The 21,143-nt window shown below is 40.0% G+C and overlaps 4 protein-coding genes across 13 annotated transcripts; 3 read left to right on the top strand and 1 right to left on the bottom strand.

Moving 5' to 3' along the window:
- Positions 1 to 1,028: 1,028 nt before the first annotated feature.
- Positions 1,029 to 8,339, top strand: LOC108104190 (dedicator of cytokinesis protein 7). Of its 3 annotated transcripts, XM_041818831.1 has the most exons (14): positions 1,029 to 1,060; positions 1,126 to 1,188; positions 1,274 to 1,343; positions 1,402 to 1,577; positions 1,626 to 4,102; positions 4,156 to 4,742; positions 4,808 to 6,004; positions 6,060 to 6,791; positions 6,850 to 6,981; positions 7,041 to 7,221; positions 7,281 to 7,459; positions 7,519 to 7,889; positions 8,106 to 8,144; positions 8,212 to 8,339. In XM_041818831.1, exons 2-14 carry the CDS (start codon positions 1,148 to 1,150, stop codon positions 8,231 to 8,233), a joined length of 6,204 nt encoding a protein of 2,067 aa, XP_041674765.1. In that variant the 5' UTR covers positions 1,029 to 1,060; positions 1,126 to 1,147; the 3' UTR covers positions 8,234 to 8,339. The 3 variants fall into 3 exon arrangements, with proteins under 3 accessions (XP_041674765.1, XP_017065621.2, XP_017065622.2); XM_017210132.2 differs by having other exon boundaries at positions 1,033 to 1,188; positions 1,402 to 1,574; XM_017210133.2 differs by having other exon boundaries at positions 1,033 to 1,188; positions 8,106 to 8,339.
- A 405-nt stretch (positions 8,340 to 8,744) lies between these two features.
- On the top strand, positions 8,745 to 10,521 carry LOC108104193 (cysteine-rich with EGF-like domain protein 2). 2 transcript variants are annotated; one of them, XM_017210136.1, is made up of 3 exons: positions 8,745 to 9,271; positions 9,533 to 9,961; positions 10,410 to 10,521. In XM_017210136.1, exons 1-3 carry the CDS (start codon positions 8,824 to 8,826, stop codon positions 10,466 to 10,468), a joined length of 936 nt encoding a protein of 311 aa, XP_017065625.1. In that variant the 5' UTR covers positions 8,745 to 8,823; the 3' UTR covers positions 10,469 to 10,521. The 2 variants fall into 2 exon arrangements, with proteins under 2 accessions (XP_017065625.1, XP_017065624.1); XM_017210135.2 differs by lacking the exon at positions 10,410 to 10,521 and adding an exon at positions 10,043 to 10,293.
- Positions 10,522 to 11,013: 492 nt separating this feature from the next.
- LOC108104192 (sodium/hydrogen exchanger 8) lies at positions 11,014 to 13,343 on the bottom strand. Its single transcript, XM_017210134.2, has 5 exons — positions 12,512 to 13,343; positions 12,051 to 12,454; positions 11,929 to 11,993; positions 11,539 to 11,870; positions 11,014 to 11,482 (listed from the first exon to the last, which is right to left on the bottom strand). Exons 1-5 carry the CDS (start codon positions 13,177 to 13,179, stop codon positions 11,014 to 11,016), a joined length of 1,938 nt encoding a protein of 645 aa, XP_017065623.2. The 5' UTR covers positions 13,180 to 13,343.
- Positions 13,344 to 14,259: 916 nt separating this feature from the next.
- On the top strand, positions 14,260 to 20,965 carry LOC108104182 (S-adenosylmethionine synthase). 7 transcript variants are annotated; one of them, XM_017210114.2, is made up of 7 exons: positions 14,260 to 14,349; positions 15,088 to 15,292; positions 17,044 to 17,121; positions 17,473 to 17,595; positions 18,620 to 18,732; positions 19,442 to 20,121; positions 20,189 to 20,965. In XM_017210114.2, the coding sequence occupies exons 2-7, from the start codon at positions 15,169 to 15,171 to the stop codon at positions 20,295 to 20,297; spliced, it is 1,227 nt and encodes a 408-aa protein (XP_017065603.1). In that variant the 5' UTR covers positions 14,260 to 14,349; positions 15,088 to 15,168; the 3' UTR covers positions 20,298 to 20,965. The 7 variants fall into 7 exon arrangements, with proteins under 7 accessions (XP_017065603.1, XP_017065605.1, XP_017065607.1 ...); XM_017210116.2 differs by lacking the exon at positions 14,260 to 14,349 and adding an exon at positions 14,438 to 14,541; XM_017210118.2 differs by lacking the exon at positions 14,260 to 14,349 and adding an exon at positions 14,601 to 14,615.
- Positions 20,966 to 21,143: the final 178 nt, after the last annotated feature.

The raw sequence follows: 21,143 nt of genomic DNA on the forward strand, positions 1-21,143 counted from the left end.
ATAAAAAGGGACAAAAGCTTATATGGCAAAAAGTCCTCACAGTTTGCGGGGAAGGCGCTTTTGTGCAATAAATAAATCCTTTTATATATTAAAATGCATAGGAATCCTCATAATTTCAGAGATGAAATGTAACAAAATGTCATTTGATAAATATTTTTAATAATAACAAAATTATAAGATATGGATATTTTGAGTTGTAAGCTCATTAGGTTATGTTAAAAATTATCCAAAACCACTTGGTCCGCAAACTCTTGTATCCTGGAGATTAACCGAATTAGACTGCAGTAGAGCTATTTATTGTCATATCTAATTTTGCTTTCGTCTATATCTCAACAGCCTCCCACATACATAGTGGTATGCAGGTCATAAAACAGCGCCTCCTCAGGCAGATCAGAAAATGTTCGCCTAAATCTAAAAAAGTCCCGCCAAAGACACTGCAGCTGTTGCTTGTGGGTGAAAGTGAAAACTTAAAGCATATTTCGTTTGGCCGGAAGCGCATTTAAATCGAAATAACAAGATACACACTTCTTTAATAAATTTAAAACTATTTGTTCAATCAATACCAACAGGTAATGAATAAACAGCTTCGAAATTATCAAAATTAAAAAAAAAGGTTATTGCATAGGTAGCTTTTAAGTCTGCATGTTTAATCAAAACATTCTAGTGCTTATAGTTGTGGGGGTCTCAGTGTTTATATGGATTGCAAGAACGGCTCGACTAATGATCCTGATCATATTGGGTTGAAAATGTTTTTTTCTAGCTGGTACAATTTTATATACTCTACTCAGTTCACTAACTCCAAAATATTATTTCAAAATAACCGGATGCAAGGTACAATGTAATGTACAATTTTACAAGCGTCATCTAGTTACATTTGTTTAATGAATATTCATTAGAAATTTCTCTAAATAAACTACCTCGATAGTTTAACCAAATAGGAAAAAAAATACCAAAAAATCCACTTCAACCAGCCCCTTCTAGTTCTGGTTCGCTACTGGTAATTGCAGAATGGAACCAGTTCATGATTACTATACCACTGCTGTGTGTTCATTTTCGATAGGTAATAGTATCGACGGTATAAACAAAATTTGTTTATTCTAATAATATAACATAACATTTTGAAAGTTATACACACGGAATTCTTAAAATGTCGACGGCGCAGCGGTCGTTTGTGCAAAAAGTTTCAAAGTAAGTTGACTTTAAAGGGCTATTACATATAGTCTTAAACAAAGAAACGCCCTATATTGTGTCTATACCAATTTGTAATACCTAGGCAGAAAAACGCAGATGTAAGAAAAAATGTTTATATTTTATCTAAGGCAAACGACATGTGCGCTTCCACGGTAAGAGTAATTTAAATTTCAACTGAAATATTTGTACAACTTTCGACTTTCATTGAAGGTATCAGTTTCCCCGACAGAGCCCCTTGACTATGAAGAGTTTCTTCTCCAACATATGAATATTATCAATCGGGACCCTTTGAAACATATATTAGATTTTCCTCAAGAAGATGTAACGGTTAAAGTCATTCCCCGGAAGATCCGAACTGTTGATCATATTATCCCGAATGAAAAGTTGTACGTATTAACACAATTAAAGCACAACTAAAGCGAATAAACTTTCAGATCTGATTTGCCACAACACGTACAAGAATGCGTAAACTGCTATACGCGCCCCTGGAAGGTTGTAGAATATTCACAGCGGCACCTCTCCAGCTCCTGTTATATCCGCGAACGTATTGATCGTGGAACGATAAGTCCATCTGCGTACCAGCAGGAGTTTGAGATAGACAAAGATTTTTCATCGTTTGAAGAAACATTTGCCTATAAAAGCGAAAGCACTCCAAGTTCAAGGCAATCCATTGCAAGTTTGGCTTCGGTAAGCTCATGTACGGACACTTTGACACCACGTGGATCTTGGGCTAGCTTTGATCTTCGACGCTCTGTTAATGATCCACTAATACCAAACTTGCTTGACAATGTGCCGCCGGAACAAATTGATCAAACCAACGAAGCACGGAGGGAGCAGGATCGTCAAGTGGCACTTTTTTCACTGTATCCGGAATCTGAAGCGGAAGAATGCATTGAACGCCGACTACTTGCGGAAATTCCGGTCGAACACATGGGACATCGAATTCAAGTCAAATGCCTGCAGCTTCGACTTGAACTTGAAGTAGAACCAATTTTTGCTTCGATGGCCATTTATGACGCCAAAGAACGTCAAAAAATTTCAGAAAACTTCTACTTTGATATGAACTCAGATAACCTTAAGCGTATGCTGTCAAGCCACGTCCAGTGCGCCGACATTAGTACTCAGAGTCATTCGGCCATATTTGAAATTTCATATCCAAGTAATGATTTGTTTCTCGTGATTCGTCTAGAGAAGGTGCTGCAAGGTGACATTAACAATTCTGTCGAACCGTATCTGAAGGAAGATAAAGATAAATACCGGGAGAAAGTAAAATGTAACGCTGTGGACTACTGTGAGCGTTTAGGCAAATACCGAATGCCGTTTGCATGGACAGGAATTTACCTGACTAACGTTTTTAACGGAGACAATTTTGAAGGCAAAGAAGCTGGCGGGCTGGAACGTGACTCTTCTGGAAATGGAGTAGCGAGTGGTTTATGCGCGGCACCAAGCTCCAACAGCTTGGACCGAAAGTCTTCAACAAGCAGCTTTGATCAATTAAGGCGCAAAGCTAACGATATGAGCGGAACACTTACCCGTCGTGGTTCTCTAGAACGAAAGGAAAAGCGCCGATCTTGGTCGCCGGATGACTTTGCAAACGTTGTAGAAAATTTTCGTCCTATCACTATAACAGTACCAAACTTCTTTAAGCAAGAGGCAGATAAAATGAAAGACGAGGACTTGTACAAAATTTTACCAGAGTTGAAACGACCAAGCTCAGTAGTGAAAAAGTACAAATGCATACCTGGCTCTATTAAATTGGAAATATCACCTTGCATAGAAGAAGCCAAGAACGCACTTACACCAGAGCTGGCCAGTATAAACCCCCAAAGTGTCGAAAACCTTCGCCCAGTAAAGGAAATCTTAGAGTTTCCGCAATCGGCCATTTATAATCCACATTATACCTACCGCAATTTGCTTTTTGTGTCGCCGAAAGAGCTGAATTTCTCTTCGCGTGCAGGCTCTGCGCGTAACATTGCCGTTCGCGTACAACTCATGGCTGGGGAAACCCCAAAAGATGCGGTCAATGCAATTTATGGCAAATCGTCTTGCCCGAAATTTTCTACCGAAGCATTTACAGCTGTTAATTATCACAACAAGTGTCCATCGTTTTATGATGAAATAAAAATAGCACTGCCTGCTTCGATAAAGCAGAATCACCATTTATTGTTTACCATTTATCACGTATCCTGTCAAAAGAAGCCGCAGGATATGCAGCCATCCGTTGAAACTCCTATCGGCTACACATGGATGCCTTTACTGGAAGATGGGAAACTTAAGTTTGGAGAATTTAATCTTCCGGTTATGGTCGAATCTCCACCGGAAAACTATTCATTTATACCACCGAATGTACATCTGCCTGGTATTAAATGGCTGGACAATCATAGAGCTGTATTTTCTATTAATATAGAAGCAGTGACTGCAATTCATACTTTGGACTCGTGCCTTGATCGATTCTTTTTAATATGCGAATACTTAGACACACGAAATATACCTTCACATATCGGTGAAAGCAATATCGAGGGAGAGTTAAAGAAATGCTTGCTGGATATCGAGCATGCAAATCGGGAACCATTAGTAAGGCATCTACCATTAGTCTTGGACAAGCTTATTGAATTATTGGTAATCACTCACAAAGTTGGTGGACAAGCAATGTCTCTGGGATCTACGGTATTTGAGGTTCTTTGCTTAGTTTCGTCATTGTTGTCAATTCTTAACGACGACCAGTATGACCAATATGGACGGCAAAGTTTGCTATCAACATATGTCCAATATCAATGTAAAATTCCGCACCCACTTCTTAGCAAGCAGCGTCTAACATGCAGTCGGAGCATTACCGAAGATTTGCAGTTGAGTGAAACCTATAGTTTGTATAATAATGTGTTATCTAGTGGTAGGAGCTCGGATTGCAAAGGTAAATATATACCAGTTTTTAAAAATTCTAAGTATAATTTATTGCCTTTACAGAGGTGTCTATGGATATTGTTCACTCGATGGCTGTTCGGGATGTCCAAGTTCGGCTGCTGCACGAAGAATTGGCCCTTCATTGGGTAGTTGCAAGTGGGAAAGCTGCAGACTTAGCTATGTCCAATTCCTGGTTCTTATTTGAGCTGATTGTTAAATCTATGATTGAGCATTTGCACAGTTCAAATACTTTAAATGGTCCCCGAAAGCATCGATTTCCACACCAGTATAATGATGATCTCTCCACCTTGGTGCACTTAGTTACAACAAAGGTTGTTGGCTATCATAGCAACGAACCTAAATTAGCACAATCTTTAAATGCTAGTTTAAGCTTTTTTATATTTGACATACTAAGCATAATGGATAGGGGGTTTGTGTTCGGCTTAATCAAAACGTATACCAAAGTTCTGATTTCCAAAAATGCTTCCATACCAGATTTAATGAATTATAAAATAGACTTTTTGAGAATCGTGTGTAGCCATGAGCACTTTGTTGCTTTAAATTTACCGTTTGGGACTTCATACACAATGGTATCCGCGCCATGCAGCCCAACGCCAAGCACAACATCGAGTAACAGTCAAACATCATGTGTAAGTCAAATACCTATAACACAACCATATCATATCACATATATCAAGATTAAATATTTTTAAAGGGATCACTTGAGCGAGCTCTTCACGCCGATCTTAGTCCGGAATTTTTACAGCAACATTTTCTGGTCGGACTTGTTCTTAGCGATTTGGCTGCAGTAATGGAGGTACCCAATCCACAGTTACATGGAAAGGCGATACGCTGCATTCGCAACCTGATGACGTCTCATGATTTGGACACTCGGTATAGCTTTACGGAAGCGCGTGCAAGGGTAGCTGCTTTATACATACCGCTGCTCTCCATAGTGATGGACACCATTCCACAGCTGCATCAGCACGGTATGGATCAGGACCGTTTGCAACAAATCGGTCAGTTAGAAGACTATCAGGGCCCACATCAAACTATTACAGCATCAACCATAAACCCGGAAGTGGCATTTGCTATATCAGGAAGTCGACCGTACTCCTACTTGAATGAACAAGTAAAAAACAAATCTCCCCTCAGTTCGGAAAACACCCGCCATTTATTGGTGTGTTTTCTGTGGGTGCTGAAGAATTTGGAGCACGGTGTCTTATACCGTTGGCTTTTGGATTTAACTCCACACAGAGTGCACCAAATGCTTCAAGTTGTTAATGTATGTCTAAAAACTTTTGAGTATACAGGGCAAAACCACGTTCCCACTCTAAAACGAACGAATACACAAAGTTTTCGAAAAACCGGATCTACTGATGTAAAGGAAAAATTGGAGGAGTGTATAAGAGGAACAAATTCAGCACGATACGATTTAATAAATCGTCGAAAAGATCGCAATTCGACGGAAAAGTTTCGCTGGCGAAAAGACCAGATGCCATATCGATCACAATATACAGATGGTGTAGGCAAAAATGAGCATGAACTTGAATTGAGTCACTTCATCGAAGGCTCTTTGGCGACTGAAGTTGCTCTTGTGCTTCTCGACACCCTAGAAATTATTGTTCATGTAGCTGCTAACCATTATCATAATCTCCTTGGAACTGTGCTTAAGGTGCTCCTCCATGCACTATCCCGAAATCAATCGACTCTGGCACTACAAAACTTGTTTGCCTCTCAGCGCGCTTTAATTTTCAAGTTTCCAAACCTATTATTCGACGACGAGACAGACATATGTGCTGATCTATGTTTAATTTTGCTGAAGCATTGTGGATCTCTTTTGCCAGGGATACGATCACAGGCAGCTGCATCATTATATTTACTAATGAGACAAAATTTTGAAATCGGAAATGTAAGTTTGATTTTATTGAGATGGATAATATTACTATTTAAAGTTTTATATTTAGAACTTTGCGCGTGTCAAGATGCAAGTGACTATGTCTTTAAGTTCTCTCGTTGGAACAAGTTCGGTTTTTAGTGAACAATCTCTGCGCCGTGCCCTTAAAACAGTGCTTGTTTATGCTGAATCCGACACAGACTTACAGGATACGTCTTTTCCTGAGCAAGTGCAAGATTTGCTTTTTAATTTGCATATGATATTGTCAGATACGGTTAAGATGAAGGAGTATCAAGAAGACCCAGAAATGTTGCTTGATCTCATGAACCGCATTGCGAAAGGATACCAAAACAACCCTGACTTACGGCTGACCTGGTTAGAGAACATGGCTAAGAAACACCGAGAGCGCGCCAATCACACTGAAGCAGCCATGTGCTACGTTCACGCTGCTGCTTTGGTATCTGAGTATATAAGCATGTTGGAGTCGCAAACACATTTACCTGTTGGAGCTGTAAGTTTTCAACGCATCTCTCCCAACACACTAATGGAGTCGGCCGTATCGGACGACGTGCTCAGCCCCGGCGAAGATGGAATCTGCCTTGGAAATCATTTTACTGAAACTGGATTAAAGGCTTTGCTTGAAGAAGCCTCTAATTCTTTTCAAGTTGCTGGCATGTACGAAGCAATGAACGAGGTGTATAAGATTTTAATTCCAATTTGCGAAGCCAACAAGGACTTTCAAAAACTTAGCAAAGTTCATGGCAAACTCCAGGAGGCATTTAATCGAATAGCGCAGTTACAGGTAAGCTAAATTACTTCAATATGTCAACCGATAATATGTTTTTTATATACGTAAACAGGGGAAAAGAGTTTTTGGAACATATTTTCGCGTTGGTTTCTATGGAGGCAAATTTGGAGATTTGGACCAACAGGAATTCATATATAAAGAGCCAACTTTAACCAAATTGCCAGAAATATTTAGTCGGCTTCAGGTACATGACATGGTACAATTAGTTAAAAAAATAAATTATCTTTTTCTCATACACGACAGAACTTTTATACCGATCGTTTTGGTCCGGACTCAGTGCATATCATCAAAGATTCCAACACTGTCGACATAAACAGCTTGGACCCCGATAAAGCCTATATTCAAATAACTTATGTAGAGCCCTATTTTGAAACATATGAAATGCGGCATCGTGAAACATATTTCGAACGGAATTTTAATATAAGTATGAACTGGATTAACATTTGTATAGCTTTGGTTCTGAAGTTTCTTTTTTTAATTTAGAGCGATTTATATATGCAACTCCTTTTACAAAAAGTGGTAAGGCACATGGCGAACTAAATGAACAATGTAAGCGCAAAACGATCTTGACCACGGCGAACCACTTTCCCTATGTCAAAACACGAATTATGGTAATTAGTCGACAGCAAATAGTCCTGGATCCAATTGAGGTGGCAATTGAAGTAAGTAGAGTTTCTAAAATCAGCAGTAAGTAAAATAATAATTTTACTTCTTCTCCTAGGATATTCAAAAGAAAACCTTGGAGTTGGCGGCAGCTACAAATCAGGAGCCTGCTGACCCAAAAATATTACAAATGGTACTTCAAGGATGTATTGGAACAACGGTCAACCAAGGTCCTATGGAAATGGCTAGTGTGTTCCTTTCCAATTTATCAGACGGAATAACCGTGCCCACAAAGCATCAAAATAAACTTCGCTTGTGCTTTCGCGAGTTTTCAAAACGCTGTGCTGATGCTTTGAAAAAAAATCGCAATTTAATCCTTTCAGATCAAAAAGATTACCAACGGGAATTAGAGCGTAACAACGATCGTTTCATAGAGCGATTAACTCCCTTTATCACTCTTACAACTGTTCAGAATCATGGCGTTGTTAGGTAAGCCTTTATTTTGTATACTTTTACAAGGATACAATTATTTTATTTCACAAACCTTTATAAATTCAATTATTATTGGTCCTAATTATTGCTTAAGTCAAAGCGACCGATAATTTCTTGAGATAAAGAAACCTTTATTTGCTCGCCGAAGTATACTTTTTTTTTCATAATGTGCATTAAATTGAAAATCTTTTATGCTGTTATTGTTCATTTCAGGGCTAATGCATACAACAACAAAAGTCCCACACTAAAATGGTAAATCCATTGCAATTCGCAGTCTGCAGCTGAATTATTATATTTCTTCTTAATATTTCATGTCTAGCGTATCGGATTATTTTAAGTAACCTTCAGAGTGACTGAACTATATATAATAAACCTTTATATAACTTCCTTAGGGATTAATACCAAATATTAATTATCAACATTATATCAATAAAATAATAATACATATTACTATTTTGTATAATTACAATATTTTATATAAATAAAATCTCTTTTATCCTGAAGATAACTAATAATATGCGTAAATTTGTTTGCGTCGTTTCAAGATTATAAAAATTCCGTGATTGTTATTGCAAGGCTTTATAATTAGGATGAAAATGATTCTAGAACTAAAATAGAAAAGGTTTATTTATAAGTAATATAATTCATATTTTTCAAATTTTGAAAATTAGGTTTAAAAATAATTATAGGTGATGAAAAAAATTTAGTGATATAAACTCAATGACAAATGGCTCCATTTGGTTCATTCTCCAGTTTCAGTGCATTGCAACCAATCCGTTGAGATGTGTTCAGTGAGATAACCGTATTACACTCTGTCTATCGGAATAGGCAGCTGGTACGTGAGTGGATTATCGAGCAATCGATAAAGTCGGCTTGATACACGTAAACTTAAGAATATTCGCCGGCTGCAAAACCCAAATAATTAAATATAATGAGATTCAAGGACTTTTGGCCTGCCACGTTAACATTCTTAACAGTGGCTTCGTCCTCATTTTCGCCAGAGAAGCCAGTTCCTCCGCCGTGCAGGGCCTGCAGCCAACTAGTTGGTTCATTTAAGGCAGGACTCGAACGCACGAAACGAGGACACGGAGGCGGGGACACTGCCTGGGAGGAGGAGAAACTTCGTTCCTACAAGAATAGTGAGGTTCGGCTGGTTGAGATTCAGGAGAAACTTTGTTCGGATCCAGATGTGGTAAACAAGGACCACTGCCACAACTTGGCTAACGAGCACGAGGCACTCCTTGAGGATTGGTTCACACACAAGCAGGCGCTAAATCCCGACCTTCAATTGTGGCTATGCATCGAGCAGCTGAAAGTCTGCTGTCCGGCGAACACTTACGGTGCAGACTGTCAGCCCTGCACAGATTGCAGCGGAAACGGTACGCATTAAGTTTTTAATGTGTTTCAGATTACTAGATAAACACTAAAGATTTTAACCATATTAAAAGTCGATACAGAAAAGTTTATTGGTTAAATACATATGCATGAGATGGAAATGTATGTACTAACTGTAACTACCGGAAGCAAGAGTTGCGTATTCTTCAAAAATGTATTACCTGCACTAATTGTGACCTAACTCCTATTAACTTTTGACTTTCTATCCAATCGAAAAGATTTTAATATACCATTTAAAATTACAGGAAAGTGCAAAGGAGGCGGAACTAGGAAGGGTAACGGCAAGTGCAAATGTGATTTAGGCTATGCAGGGGCACACTGCAAGGAGTGCGGACCAGAACACTACGAGTCCTTCCGAGACGAGAAAAAATTGTTGTGTACACCATGCCACGCGGCCTGTGGCGAAGGTGGCTGCACGGCAGGCGGTCAGCGGAACTGTCGAAAGTGCAAGGACGGTTGGAGCATGGACTCAGAAGCGGGATGTGTCGACATAAACGAGTGCCTGGAACGAAAAAGTCCGAACTCGTGTCGACCGGAGCAGTTTTGCGTAAACAACGAAGGTTCTTTTAGCTGCCTGGAATGCGATCGCTCTTGCGATGGCTGCGATGGTGATGGTCCGGACATGTGCAAAAAATGTGCTCAGGGCTATGAACTGAAAAACGGCAAGTGTCACGGTAAGTAAAATATCGTTTAACCCAATTTGATTATAAACATCGTATTTCTCACAATTTGTCTTGCGCTTCCGACCAACTAAGACCTTTCTGCTGAGCAACGCAGCAAATATGTTAGCTATACACGAATGCTTACCTACTTTGGGATGTGCGTGGCTACCTGCGTCATCTTCCAAAGCTCCACCCACATTGCTTGGGGCTGCATTGTTGGTGCGGCGGTGGCCGTTTATATTGCTGTTTCCGAGTACTGGATTAACTCGGAAGCAGAAGGCGGTCACCAGCCCGAAATTGACACAAAACAATTGGAAGAACTTATCATGAAGTCGTTATAAGCCAAACTGAAGTCGGCCCTTAATGTTGGTTTTTTTTGCGCGAGTGCTTTGTTCAACAGTATTCCTGATAAGACAACATATGCTTAAGCACTCTATTGATTTGTGTACTTCGTTTGCAGTCAGCAGCGATTCAGATTCCCCGGTGATCAGTGAAGAGTCAGCACATGAAGAACTGTAGAGGTTACCATAACGCACAACTTTCGTAGTCAATGTTAGTTTAATAGTTGCAATTAATACCAAATGTAAATTATTTTGCCAAAGTAAATTTAGAAAGGAAGAATTTTTCGCAAAAAATAACATTGACCACAGAGGTCAAAGTCATATTTTGTATTTGTATCACATTTAGATATTTATTATATTTGGTTCCAAAAATGTACAAAATCACATTCAAGTATCAATAAATATTTTAAACATATGTACGAATCTGGATTGGTCTCAATTTCTGGCGAGTTTGACGACCAACTTTTGTGTGCAATATAATACTGCTTGAAGCTGATAAGTAAAGAAACTACCATGACAAGGATGTTATTATTGCATGCAGAGCTAATAAAAAACATTTTGGAACACGGAAAATATTCACAAGATAACCATTACCACCACCTTATATAAATAAAATTGCTACATTTTAACTAAAACAGCTTATGTTATAAATACGATCGTTCTCTTTGGCCACCACAGTTTCCTAACACAGCCACTTAGTTCCCCAAAACAGCCCTAGAATATCTAAGACCGCGTTAGATGCATCTGACTTGTGCTGGCGCCCAACCCGATCTCTTCGTCTGATTCATCCGAATCCATTGGACTTACGCGAATCGCTTGGTACCACTTGTTAGTTAGGTCAGCCATCTGGGACTTACATTCGTGCAATTCTTGGCTATTAAATCTTCGCGTAAAGAACGGAATGAAGTACTTGCGATCCATGCGCCCAAAGCGATCACGGGCTTGTGTGAAGGTAACATCCTCCTCCTCGGTGAGCTCCGATAGATGTTCCGAGTCGATTGCCTGCCCCCATTCGCGGGTCTTAGACAGAGAAATAGACTTCGACCTCTTCCGGCCACTGCGACGGCTTCCAGCCTCAGGCGTATTTCGTACTGAGCCACGTGCGCGCCGTTTTTTCCCGGGCTTAAGATACTTAAGTAGCGGCATTGTAGAGCCGCCCAATACCAGCGTGGTAAATAGCACGATGATTAATCTGAAAATTTAATTTTAAAATGACTGGGTATATTTTTCAAGCCGGAACATGCTTACGTTGTTGTTATGATGACGTGGCGTTTCTCCTGGCTGTCGAGGTTTAAGTGCAAAGACAGCGCATAGGAAATGGCACCACGTAGGCCTGAAAACCACATTATAAACTGCATTTTGTTGTTAATCTTATGCTCCCGGAATTTGTTAACCAAGAAGGCGAGCGGAAATATGTTGCAGGCACGACCAATTAGGCAAAGCACTATTGCCCATATAACAAAGGACAGTTCTACTTGGTGCTTAAAGGAAAAGATCGCTAGACCCAAATAAGCAAACACGCATGTTTCAGCAATGAAGGCCAAAGTCCTCATCGTCTGTTGCATGGTAATTTGAGTGACCTACGATGAACACATTAAGAACAATAATTGTAAAAATGAAATTATTGCAAATTCTCACAGTGGATAGGTTGAAATGCGTGTAGTGGGACATGACGATTCCACAAAACAGTATGGCCATAATACCTATTAAAATATAATAAATTTCAAATTTTGAGTAACAGTCTTAAAATACTGATTTACCGCTTAAGTGTATTCCCTCCGCTAAGACGTAGGGGGCATAGGTAAACATTAGCATCATGGCAAACTCAAGGGAGGGATGTTTTCGCAAATCGATGTGCTTGAGCAGAAGTGCCGATATTAGGGCGAATATAACCCCTATGCCCGCCGACGCAAAGAACATTGCGCAAAAAGTCTTCAACGCACTAAACATAGCCTCTCCAGTGCTTGCTTCGGCATTAGCGTTGGCCGATTGGGTGATAGAAGCGGTCAGCACAATTGATATGGCGTCGTTCAATATACTCTCGCCGAACACCAACATATTAAGTATGGGATCTACATCCAGGGCATGGAAAATAGCCACAGTTGCGACGGGATCCACGGCCGAGATGAGCGAGCCAAAGGCAAAAGACTCAGAAAAGCTAAGTCTTAAGAAGGAAAGAAATTTAGCTTTTCGTTAAAAAATTAATTTACCATTTACTTACCGAAATGCCACTTCTGCTAGGCCCAGCAAATAAATCCCAGCCCCGATGACCAGTGCAGAAATAGTTGTGCCAAAAATAGCAAACACCAGTATAGATCCGATGTTTTGAAAGAAGTTTCCTTTGTGCAGATTGTAGCCGGACTCGAATATAATGGGTGGAAGAAGTACCAGAAAGAAGCCCATGGGCGAAAAAACCTCCTCGCGCTTCCAGCTACCATTCTGCCCGGACATCACATTCAACGACAAGCCGATAAAGGCGCCCAGGAAGACCACCACAATGCTTTCTGGTAGGTACTGAAATCCGGTCTGTAGCATGGAGTGGATCAGTAGAATGCCCAGCATAATGACGCATATGACAAAAAACAGCGACAGCGAGGAGTTATGTTCCTGCTCAACGGCGTGGGAATCGATAAGCGGTGGCTCCGTAGCCACCGTGGATGCGTTGCCCTTCCTGGTAAAGCTTTCATTGCCGAGTGAAGAAGTTGAGGGTGAGATATTCCCCACATGACTACTGGTCGATAAGTCAGTCGAAATATTTGAAGAGTTACTATTATCTTGAGGAGTGGCGTTACTGGTTGTAATGTTGGGCATATCATGACCGCTGACGTCGTCCGCCGCTGCTTGAAGGACGAGAAGGATAACCGCACCACAAGCTAACAAAAACCGCATTTTGGCCGACAAAATGTGACGTTTCTGTTGATAACGCTCGCATTTAACTTTTCTCAATTTGTTTTTCTTTCTAAACAGCTGTTTATCACCCTATCTGACGTTTATCGAGTAGAGTTGCCACATAATTTCGGTCAATGGCGCTCGAGTTTATAATATTCAAACGGCTTTCAAAAGGCTTAACTATAAATAAAATTTTTATGTGACGGGTAACAAGGTGATTGGTTCAATAGCTGATAGCTGCTCTGAAGATTTCTTGGAAACGAGATTTATTGGTTCAATGTTTTTTAGAAAATAATACTAATAAACTTTTATCAAAAAAAAATTGTTTACGCTAAGTAATAGATGTATTTAGATACAGACTACTGTACCTAAATACTTAAAATTTCTAAAAATCTGACAGTATTATCGATGCAAGTTAAATGCAGTGCCACAATCTAGAATTAGCAAATATCCATTATTTGTGTATAGGAATAATGTACTTGCACATCTGTCCAAATTGTTTTTCAGACACACGCTATTTTCTTTCTTAAGACCTCCGGGGGGTCGAACGAAATTTGAATGATAATGGAGCCTGTTGTTTTCGGTTATTTTCAGTGGGTATTTGAATTTTTAAAATCTACATGCACAAAGCTGATTACCAAGCGCCTTGATCTTAACAGACCTTGTTTGTCTTTGCCTCTGCTGCTGCATGACGTGAGCATTTTTCGTTTGCACGGATTGTATGAATTGAACGAAACCCTAAATTGTACTATTTTCCTTGACTAGAGAGTTTTGAATGATCCCTTCCGAAAGGTCAATCACTCCCAGCTTTGGGGCAGCTTTAATTTCAACAAATACAGTCATCTACTTCCAAAGTCGGCTCGTATTTCGCTTTGTTTAGCGATTGTCTATATCAGCCAATATGTAAAATTGAATTGCTGTACATAAGAAAAGCAGAGAGAGTCACGCTAAACAGATTTTAAAAAGTGAGTGTATGGGTGCCAAACGTGGTACCACATAGTTTTGTTCTGATAAGGTCTTGTTTTCTGCCGACTCATCTTTCAAATGGTCGGTACACAAATATTTAAATATTATTCGCCTCTTAAATGCGACCGCAGTCGAGTTTTAGTTGAGCAGGAAGCAAGTCGAGTATTCAAATTGAGTCTCGTATAGTCCTTTGTTCAAAGCAAAGTGAGTATAAAGGATTCGGAACCAGATCCAGTAAAGTTCACTCTGGAGCACGGTGGCAACGCTAGGGGGAGACAGCTGATTCAATAGCGAAAACGTGGAGATGCTGTTAAAGTGAAGTTTCCTGAGAGTCCCGAGAACACCAGAAAAGTTTTGCGGTTCCCACAAAGAGCGTCAAAATAAGTCCCAAAATACGTACGAATCAGAAAACAAGAGAACAGCCCTCTTTCGTTTGCGACGATAAGCAGAAGCCCGCTCTCCTGTTAGAGGTATAAATTCAGAAAGCCGTGAAAAGTATGCGCTCTTCTTCTACAGAACCGTCGCCAAGATAGGACGTGTGTTAGCTGCGCCGCTGATTTGGTTGCCATCGCTGAACCAGTAGAATTCGAATCAGTGTGTATAATTTATTGAACTAAAAGCCAGTCGAACACGCATATAAACGAGCTGCCACCTCTCGCCTAGAAACCTTTTAGTCTGTTGACTGCGCACAACGTGCGTACCGAGTGTGAGGCGCTCCCTGTGTGTGGTAAACACAGCATAATATTAAACCGATTATATAAAAACTATAGTCATTTCGAAAAGCACGCGAAAACCGGAAAATCCCAACAGCCTCAAGGGGACGGGCAGCGCAGATCCGCAAATGCGAAAATAGCTGTGTTTTGTGAGAGTTCGAAAAATCAATTTCGTCAAGCGTTTTTTTTTTAGAACTTCTAATGTGGTCTGTTTTCTCTGTTCCCGCAGCTCCACCAACAATTTATCCGACCGGAACTTGTGTTAATTTTTCTTCATCAGACTTAAAAAGTTTCAAGCTACATACTAAAAATGCCGCAAAAGACAAATGGACACAGCGCCAACGGCTGCAACGGAAGTAACGGCAACTCTTATGACATGGAAGACGGAGCCACATTCCTGTTCACCTCCGAATCCGTGGGCGAGGGCCATCCAGGTGAGTACTTCAATACATCTGCGCCACATCATATTGCATCATAGCGAGTGTTTGCCCTGCATGTGCGTCGTGTATACAAACACAGTCACAAATGCATTTTCGCCTGTATTAAGAGATGCACATTTACGTCGTCTAATGGTGGCTATAACCTGATCAAACTGTTTGTCCAGGGTCTTTTACCCAAATGGTTGTCTGTTGAATTGTCATCCCATTCAAACCTATTTCGACCCCTCCGCTGTCCAATACCCGAGAACTATAAAAATGGCGACGGATAGCTTGCTGCATGCCCTTGGTTAGTAGTGCCCAAATTGAGCTTCTTTTGTTGTGGCTGTGTAGCAGAATGAGTGGTAGTGAAAAACGTGCTTGTTTAATCGTCATTCAAATAATGGAGACGTTGTACCCCCGGATCGCTGAAAACTCACTAAGGGAAGATTCTTTTCGTTAAAGCTCTTATATATTCTGTATTCCACATATGTACTTGGATCCTCTACTGAATCGCCAGACACTACATTCGAGACTTGGGCCTACATAAGAACACCCCACTCTCTATATCCCCGCAAGTCAACGGTACCAAACCTTGCGTTTGTGGGGCCAACACAATTTATAGACTGGTTCTTTATCGTCTACCGCTCTCACACTTTGTGAATCTGCGTCATGCGCACCATGTGCTTCTGCCTTATTGGGAGCTGGCGACCGGGAAAGTTCTCTCCGCTCTTATGCTTGCTTATGCACTTGAACACTTGTTTCACAGGCGATCAAAACAAGGGACAAACTAAAACAAACCCACGTTGGCGTTCTGTTGCTCTACGAATCCGCTTTTAAAGCTTATCTTCCCGGCGAAATTGCCAACCACGTGTTTCGCTCGAGCTCGGGCTTTTCGCCGCAACCAGAGTTTGTTTATATCAGCAGAAACCACCAGTATGTGAATGTATGACAACATCTGCTGATAAGGGGAGCGACCTTTTATACTACGCATTGATTACTTTTATCGTTCTATATTTTATAATGCTAATTAAGTCGGCTTGGCAAGCTAGCCTAGACAACTGTGATGATAAGCACTAAAAGCTACCCAAAAGAATACACCCCTTGTGGTTGACATTAATTTCACCTGTTCTCCGGTGATGGATAAATGACAGGCTCGTTAGAATGGGGAACTAATTTACCCATGAAATATAACATATTCTCTGATCTCGGAGATGAGTTTTAAGCCCATAAACCAAGAGATCGGAAATAGTAAATTTCCAATCATTTTCCCAGCCGAAATCAAACGATGCGCCATATATATGAATCAACACTTTTCTAGTTTTGCCAATTCATGAGCCTATGGCTGACGCAATATTCGAGTTTAATAACGCTGTTTCCACGTAAAGCTGCCGAAAGTCAAAGGGCTCACATTACGCGCCAACTTTTGGAGCACAACAACGAGACTAGTATCGGATGAATGCGAGCCCAAGGATTCCATGCGCGATTTGGCTTCGGATTCCATCAAATTGTATTTCCACCACGCCATCGTCTCCATAGGATCTTGTTCATATAGACATAAAGTCGCATTGAATTTCGCTGGCAAATGCAGACTGAAAGTTAAAATAAACCGCATGGCATGGCACTTTTGTTGTCTCGCCTAGGCGGCGACAAATGTTGGAGGGTTTTTATATGTATTTAGCATCAACGTTGCTCCCTTCATTCCCCCGACCACGATGCTTGGCGGTAACCATTTTTATTCCCTTTATTAACCTCCTCCCTTATTGTAGACAAAATGTGCGACCAAATCAGCGACGCTATCTTGGATGCCCATCTGAAGCAGGATCCCAACGCAAAAGTGGCGTGTGGTAAGTGTTTAAGGTATAATGAAAACAAGACTGTCCGTGGATCCTATAAACTAAAATCTCAAAAGCCAATACTAATGACTTTTTTGAGTCTCTCTAAAACAGTTTTTCATAAACTTTCGGTAGTTGGACTGTTTAAGGGCGGCATACCATCAATAAATAAACTTATTCTTAAGTAAACATTGGCGCAACAATCGACCCGTGTGCAATGATTTGGCAGTTGATTTAGCCAGTAAATAAACAAGTTCAAGTAACTAGACAGGCAAAGGGGTGGTTTTTAGTTCTTCGGAGAGGCTTGTTATGGAATTGTATGGCCAGAAAGTAATTTATAAATTTCCGTATTACTTAACATAGAAACGGTCGCCAAAACCGGCATGATCTTGCTGTGCGGCGAGATCACATCAAAGGCCGTTGTCGACTACCAGAAGGTTGTTCGTGAGACAGTTCAGCATATTGGCTACGATGATTCCTCCAAGGGTAAGTGTTTACCAATTATAGTAAATATTTGGGCGGGCTTTAGAATTCTTTTAACTCGTCGGAAATCAGTGATTACTTGTTAACCCAATATTAAATCACATAAAAAATCAAAACAAAATCAAAAAGGTTTCGATTGGAAGACCCTAAATCTACTTGTCGCTATCGAACAACAGTCTCCCGACATTGCCAATGGCGTTCACATCAACCGCGAAGAAGACGACGTCGGCGCTGGTGACCAGGTACAGCAAAGCTTATCCTTCTCCTACTACCCTAGCACTAAGTGATGCGGGGAGTGTGTGTGCGTTTGTTTCGTTTCCATTTTGTTAAGTGTTGCCCTTAAATTGTATACTTCCTACATTAACTTGACACGATCACAGGCCTACGAGAGTTTCACATTTATCATAAAAGCAGATACCGTGCAGAAAAATTCATTTATTTCAAACCACCAGAAAAACAATTTTAAAGCTGCTATTCAAAGTACGAGTTGTATTTGATGACCACTAAATAGCAGCAATCCGCATAAAAAAAGTTAAAAGGCGCACCTCGAGCAAATAAATAACGGCTGCATATATAACCTATCACACATTTGGATTAAACTGCGGGTGTTCTAACCACATAATTGCATTCTTCAAACCCATCGAAAAATTTTATAACCATTTACAAATTGCGAGAAAAGAAGTCTTGCATGTTACGTGTGTTCCCCTATCGAAGGAGACCTAGGTTTCTAGGCTATGATACCTAAAGATCATCAGACATCTGCTTATTGAAATGGAGTCCCGATTAAGATTAAACAATATCGGATTTTTATATAATAACCTTTTAATGATAATCTAGAATAATAGGGTGATTACAATCATATTATAAACATTACTTACAGACATTTTCCTGTATATGTGCAACATTGCTGCGCTCTTTTTTCTTATCTTTCTCTCTCGTTTCATATGTAACAAAACACGATACAAATCAATACCATATTTTAAACGACATTGTGCATTATGCAATCGCGGTTCGAAAATCACTAAAGGTTTCGATTTTAAAACGTGCAACGTGCTCTTGGCATTGGACCAGCAATCGCCCGAGATCGCTGCCGGAGTGCATGTCAACCGCGCCGAGGAAGAGATCGGTGCCGGAGATCAGGTGTGAATTAGAAGCAGTAAAGTAATGGTAGTCTCGGCATGCCGAGATTGAAGGCCCTTTCCTAAGAGAGACGCATCTTTTGTTTTTCTATAGATCTGCAATGGATCTGATATTCAAGGTGTTTGGGAATTAAGCTCTTGGAAGGGGCTTACCTCCACTTGTAAAATTTGTGTTTGTTTCCTTAAAATATTTTTGTAACTAATCAAAGGATTGTATGACGACTGTATTGCTAATTACTTTTGAATCCATCTTCAGTTACCTATTTGTCATTTCTCATAATTAGCGCTGCAATATTAGTTTGACAATTCCACGGCTTTATCAACACTTCATTTTATAGCCTTCTTTGTTAATTGAAGTTGCAAAATTCTTTCTTTTTTTGATCAGCAAATCCCTGATATACCATTTTGTTTTTATTTATTCAGCTTAGACAGATGTTTCAAATAACAAATACTCAACTTAAGGCACACTACATCACGCACATTACAAACACACAAAATGTAACCATATTTTGACCGTTTGAAAGTTTCATTAGAAATTTCTTCAAACCAAACGTAATCTCTATTTTAACCTCATCCTTAAATAACCCGAAAATTTTCTAATCCAAGTGTACTTCTTTTTACTAACTACTGACAATAATTGGTTTTGGTCGCTTTTGTTTGGTGATTAAAAGCATAATTCATTAGTAAAGCAATAAATAAACGTTTTGCAGGGCATTATGTTTGGATATGCCACCGATGAGACCGAGGAGTGCATGCCCCTCACAGTCGTTTTAGCCCACAAACTGAACGAGAAGATTGCTGAGCTGCGTCGCTCTGATGTATTCTGGTGGGCTCGGCCCGATTCCAAGACTCAAGTTACTTGCGAGTATCTATTCAACCAAGGATCAGCCGTTCCCAAGCGCGTTCATACCATCGTGGTGTCCATGCAACACTCTGAGAAAATATCGTTGGAGACACTACGATCGGAAGTAATGGAGAAAGTTGTGAAAGTTGTCATTCCCGCCAAATACATTGATGCTAACACTATTGTACACATCAATCCCTGCGGTCTATTTGTTATCGGTGGACCAATGGGTGACGCTGGTCTTACTGGAAGAAAAATCATTGTGGACACATACGGAGGATGGGGCGCCCACGGCGGTGGTGCTTTCTCTGGCAAGGATTTTACTAAGGTCGATAGATCAGCAGCATACGCAGCTCGCTGGGTAGCCAAATCTCTGGTTAAGGCTGGTCTTTGCAAGCGCTGCCTGGTCCAAGTCTCTTATGCCATTGGTCTTGCCGAGCCGTTATCTATAACCGTGTTTGACTATGGAACTTCGCACAAGTCACAAAAGGAACTCCTGGATATCATTCGCCGCAACTTTGACCTCAGGCCTGGCAAGATTGTTAAGTAAGTGAAAAGCTTTAAATACTGCTATGTATTTCAGTTTATCAATTGTCCTCCTATTTGTTATCAGGGACTTGAATTTGCGTCAGCCGATATATCAGCGCACCAGCACCTATGGTCATTTCGGACGTGCCGGTTTCTCGTGGGAGGAGGCTAAGCCTTTGGAGACTGACAACTGACTAGACGCTGATGCCCCGCTTCCACAGTCACCGTGTGCTAAAAGGTCGAAGCCATCGTTGTCGTCATCAGCGTCAGAATCAACAAAAACCACAACAATAACGTAATTCTTAGTTTTCTTTTTAAAGATAAAAGTCGTAGAGGTTGCAACCTTATTTTAGACTTTGTTTCTAACTGCACCTGCGCTCTTCGCTATATAATTTAAACCATCTGATGTGTGTAGTCTTGTCACACAGCACTAGTTGTATTTGTCATACTACCCGCATATATATACTTAATAGAGGACTTCAACATAATTGATGAGCTTTAGTTATACATATACATAGTATAGAGTCGCTCAGTTTTGTTATCACGAAAAATTGAAATTGAATTAGTTTGTCTGCCCTTTAAATTATCTTGCAATATAATTCAGTTGGCATTGAATATGTATAAAAGTTCTAGAATCCGTTGCCTAGAAAATATGCCTTACTCTCAAGCCCTAATTGTACACTTATTTTGTCTCTTTTAATATTTCTAAATGTTGTATGCGTTGTATATGTTTAACCAAAAGTTTTTAAGCAACTCGATTGTATGTAAATTACACACTGTCTTTGTATTTTCTGTAAACAACCAAACTTAAGATAATGTATTTTCCTTTACAAAAATATATTAATAATACAGATGAAAAGAATATATTAAAACAGTGTATTTTTACAAATATGTTCAAGACAAACAAACTTTCTCATAGCAATGATCATTGCAATAAACTTAACCGAGTTTTTAAAATTAAACTACGTTCTTATTCCACTAGTAGTAAAACCTTAAAAGCGCAGGTCAAATGCTGAATAAGTTATATTTAACCATGTATA

The sequence above is a fragment of the Drosophila eugracilis genome, unplaced genomic scaffold (assembly GCF_018153835.1).
Source record: "Drosophila eugracilis isolate 14026-0451.02 unplaced genomic scaffold, ASM1815383v1 contig_386, whole genome shotgun sequence".
Taxonomy (NCBI): Eukaryota; Metazoa; Arthropoda; class Insecta; order Diptera; family Drosophilidae; genus Drosophila; species Drosophila eugracilis.

Bases quoted from the DNA above. Each gene is read 5' to 3' on its own strand.
- LOC108104192 (XM_017210134.2), bottom strand. From the start codon at position 13,179: ATGCGGTTTTTGTTAGCTTGTGGTGCGGTTATCCTTCTCGTCCTTCAA. The intron at 11,994-12,050 runs GTAAATCAGTAT...ATATTTTAATAG, and splicing joins GGAGGGAATACACTTAAGCG to GTATTATGGCCATACTGTTT. The intron at 11,483-11,538 runs GTAAGCATGTTC...TTAAATTTTCAG, and splicing joins CACGTCATCATAACAACAAC to ATTAATCATCGTGCTATTTA.
- LOC108104182 (XM_017210114.2), top strand. From the start codon at position 15,169: ATGCCGCAAAAGACAAATGGACACAGCGCCAACGGCTGCAACGGAAGT. The intron at 15,293-17,043 runs GTGAGTACTTCA...CCCTTATTGTAG, and splicing joins CGTGGGCGAGGGCCATCCAG to ACAAAATGTGCGACCAAATC. The intron at 17,596-18,619 runs GTAAGTGTTTAC...AAATCACTAAAG, and splicing joins CTACGATGATTCCTCCAAGG to GTTTCGATTTTAAAACGTGC.
- LOC108104193 (XM_017210135.2), top strand. From the start codon at position 8,824: ATGAGATTCAAGGACTTTTGGCCTGCCACGTTAACATTCTTAACAGTG. The intron at 9,272-9,532 runs GTACGCATTAAG...TTAAAATTACAG, and splicing joins CACAGATTGCAGCGGAAACG to GAAAGTGCAAAGGAGGCGGA. The intron at 9,962-10,042 runs GTAAGTAAAATA...CGACCAACTAAG, and splicing joins GAAAAACGGCAAGTGTCACG to ACCTTTCTGCTGAGCAACGC.
- LOC108104190 (XM_041818831.1), top strand. From the start codon at position 1,148: ATGTCGACGGCGCAGCGGTCGTTTGTGCAAAAAGTTTCAAA. The intron at 6,792-6,849 runs GTAAGCTAAATT...ATACGTAAACAG, and splicing joins ATCGAATAGCGCAGTTACAG to GGGAAAAGAGTTTTTGGAAC. The intron at 7,222-7,280 runs GTATGAACTGGA...TTTTTAATTTAG, and splicing joins CGAACGGAATTTTAATATAA to AGCGATTTATATATGCAACT.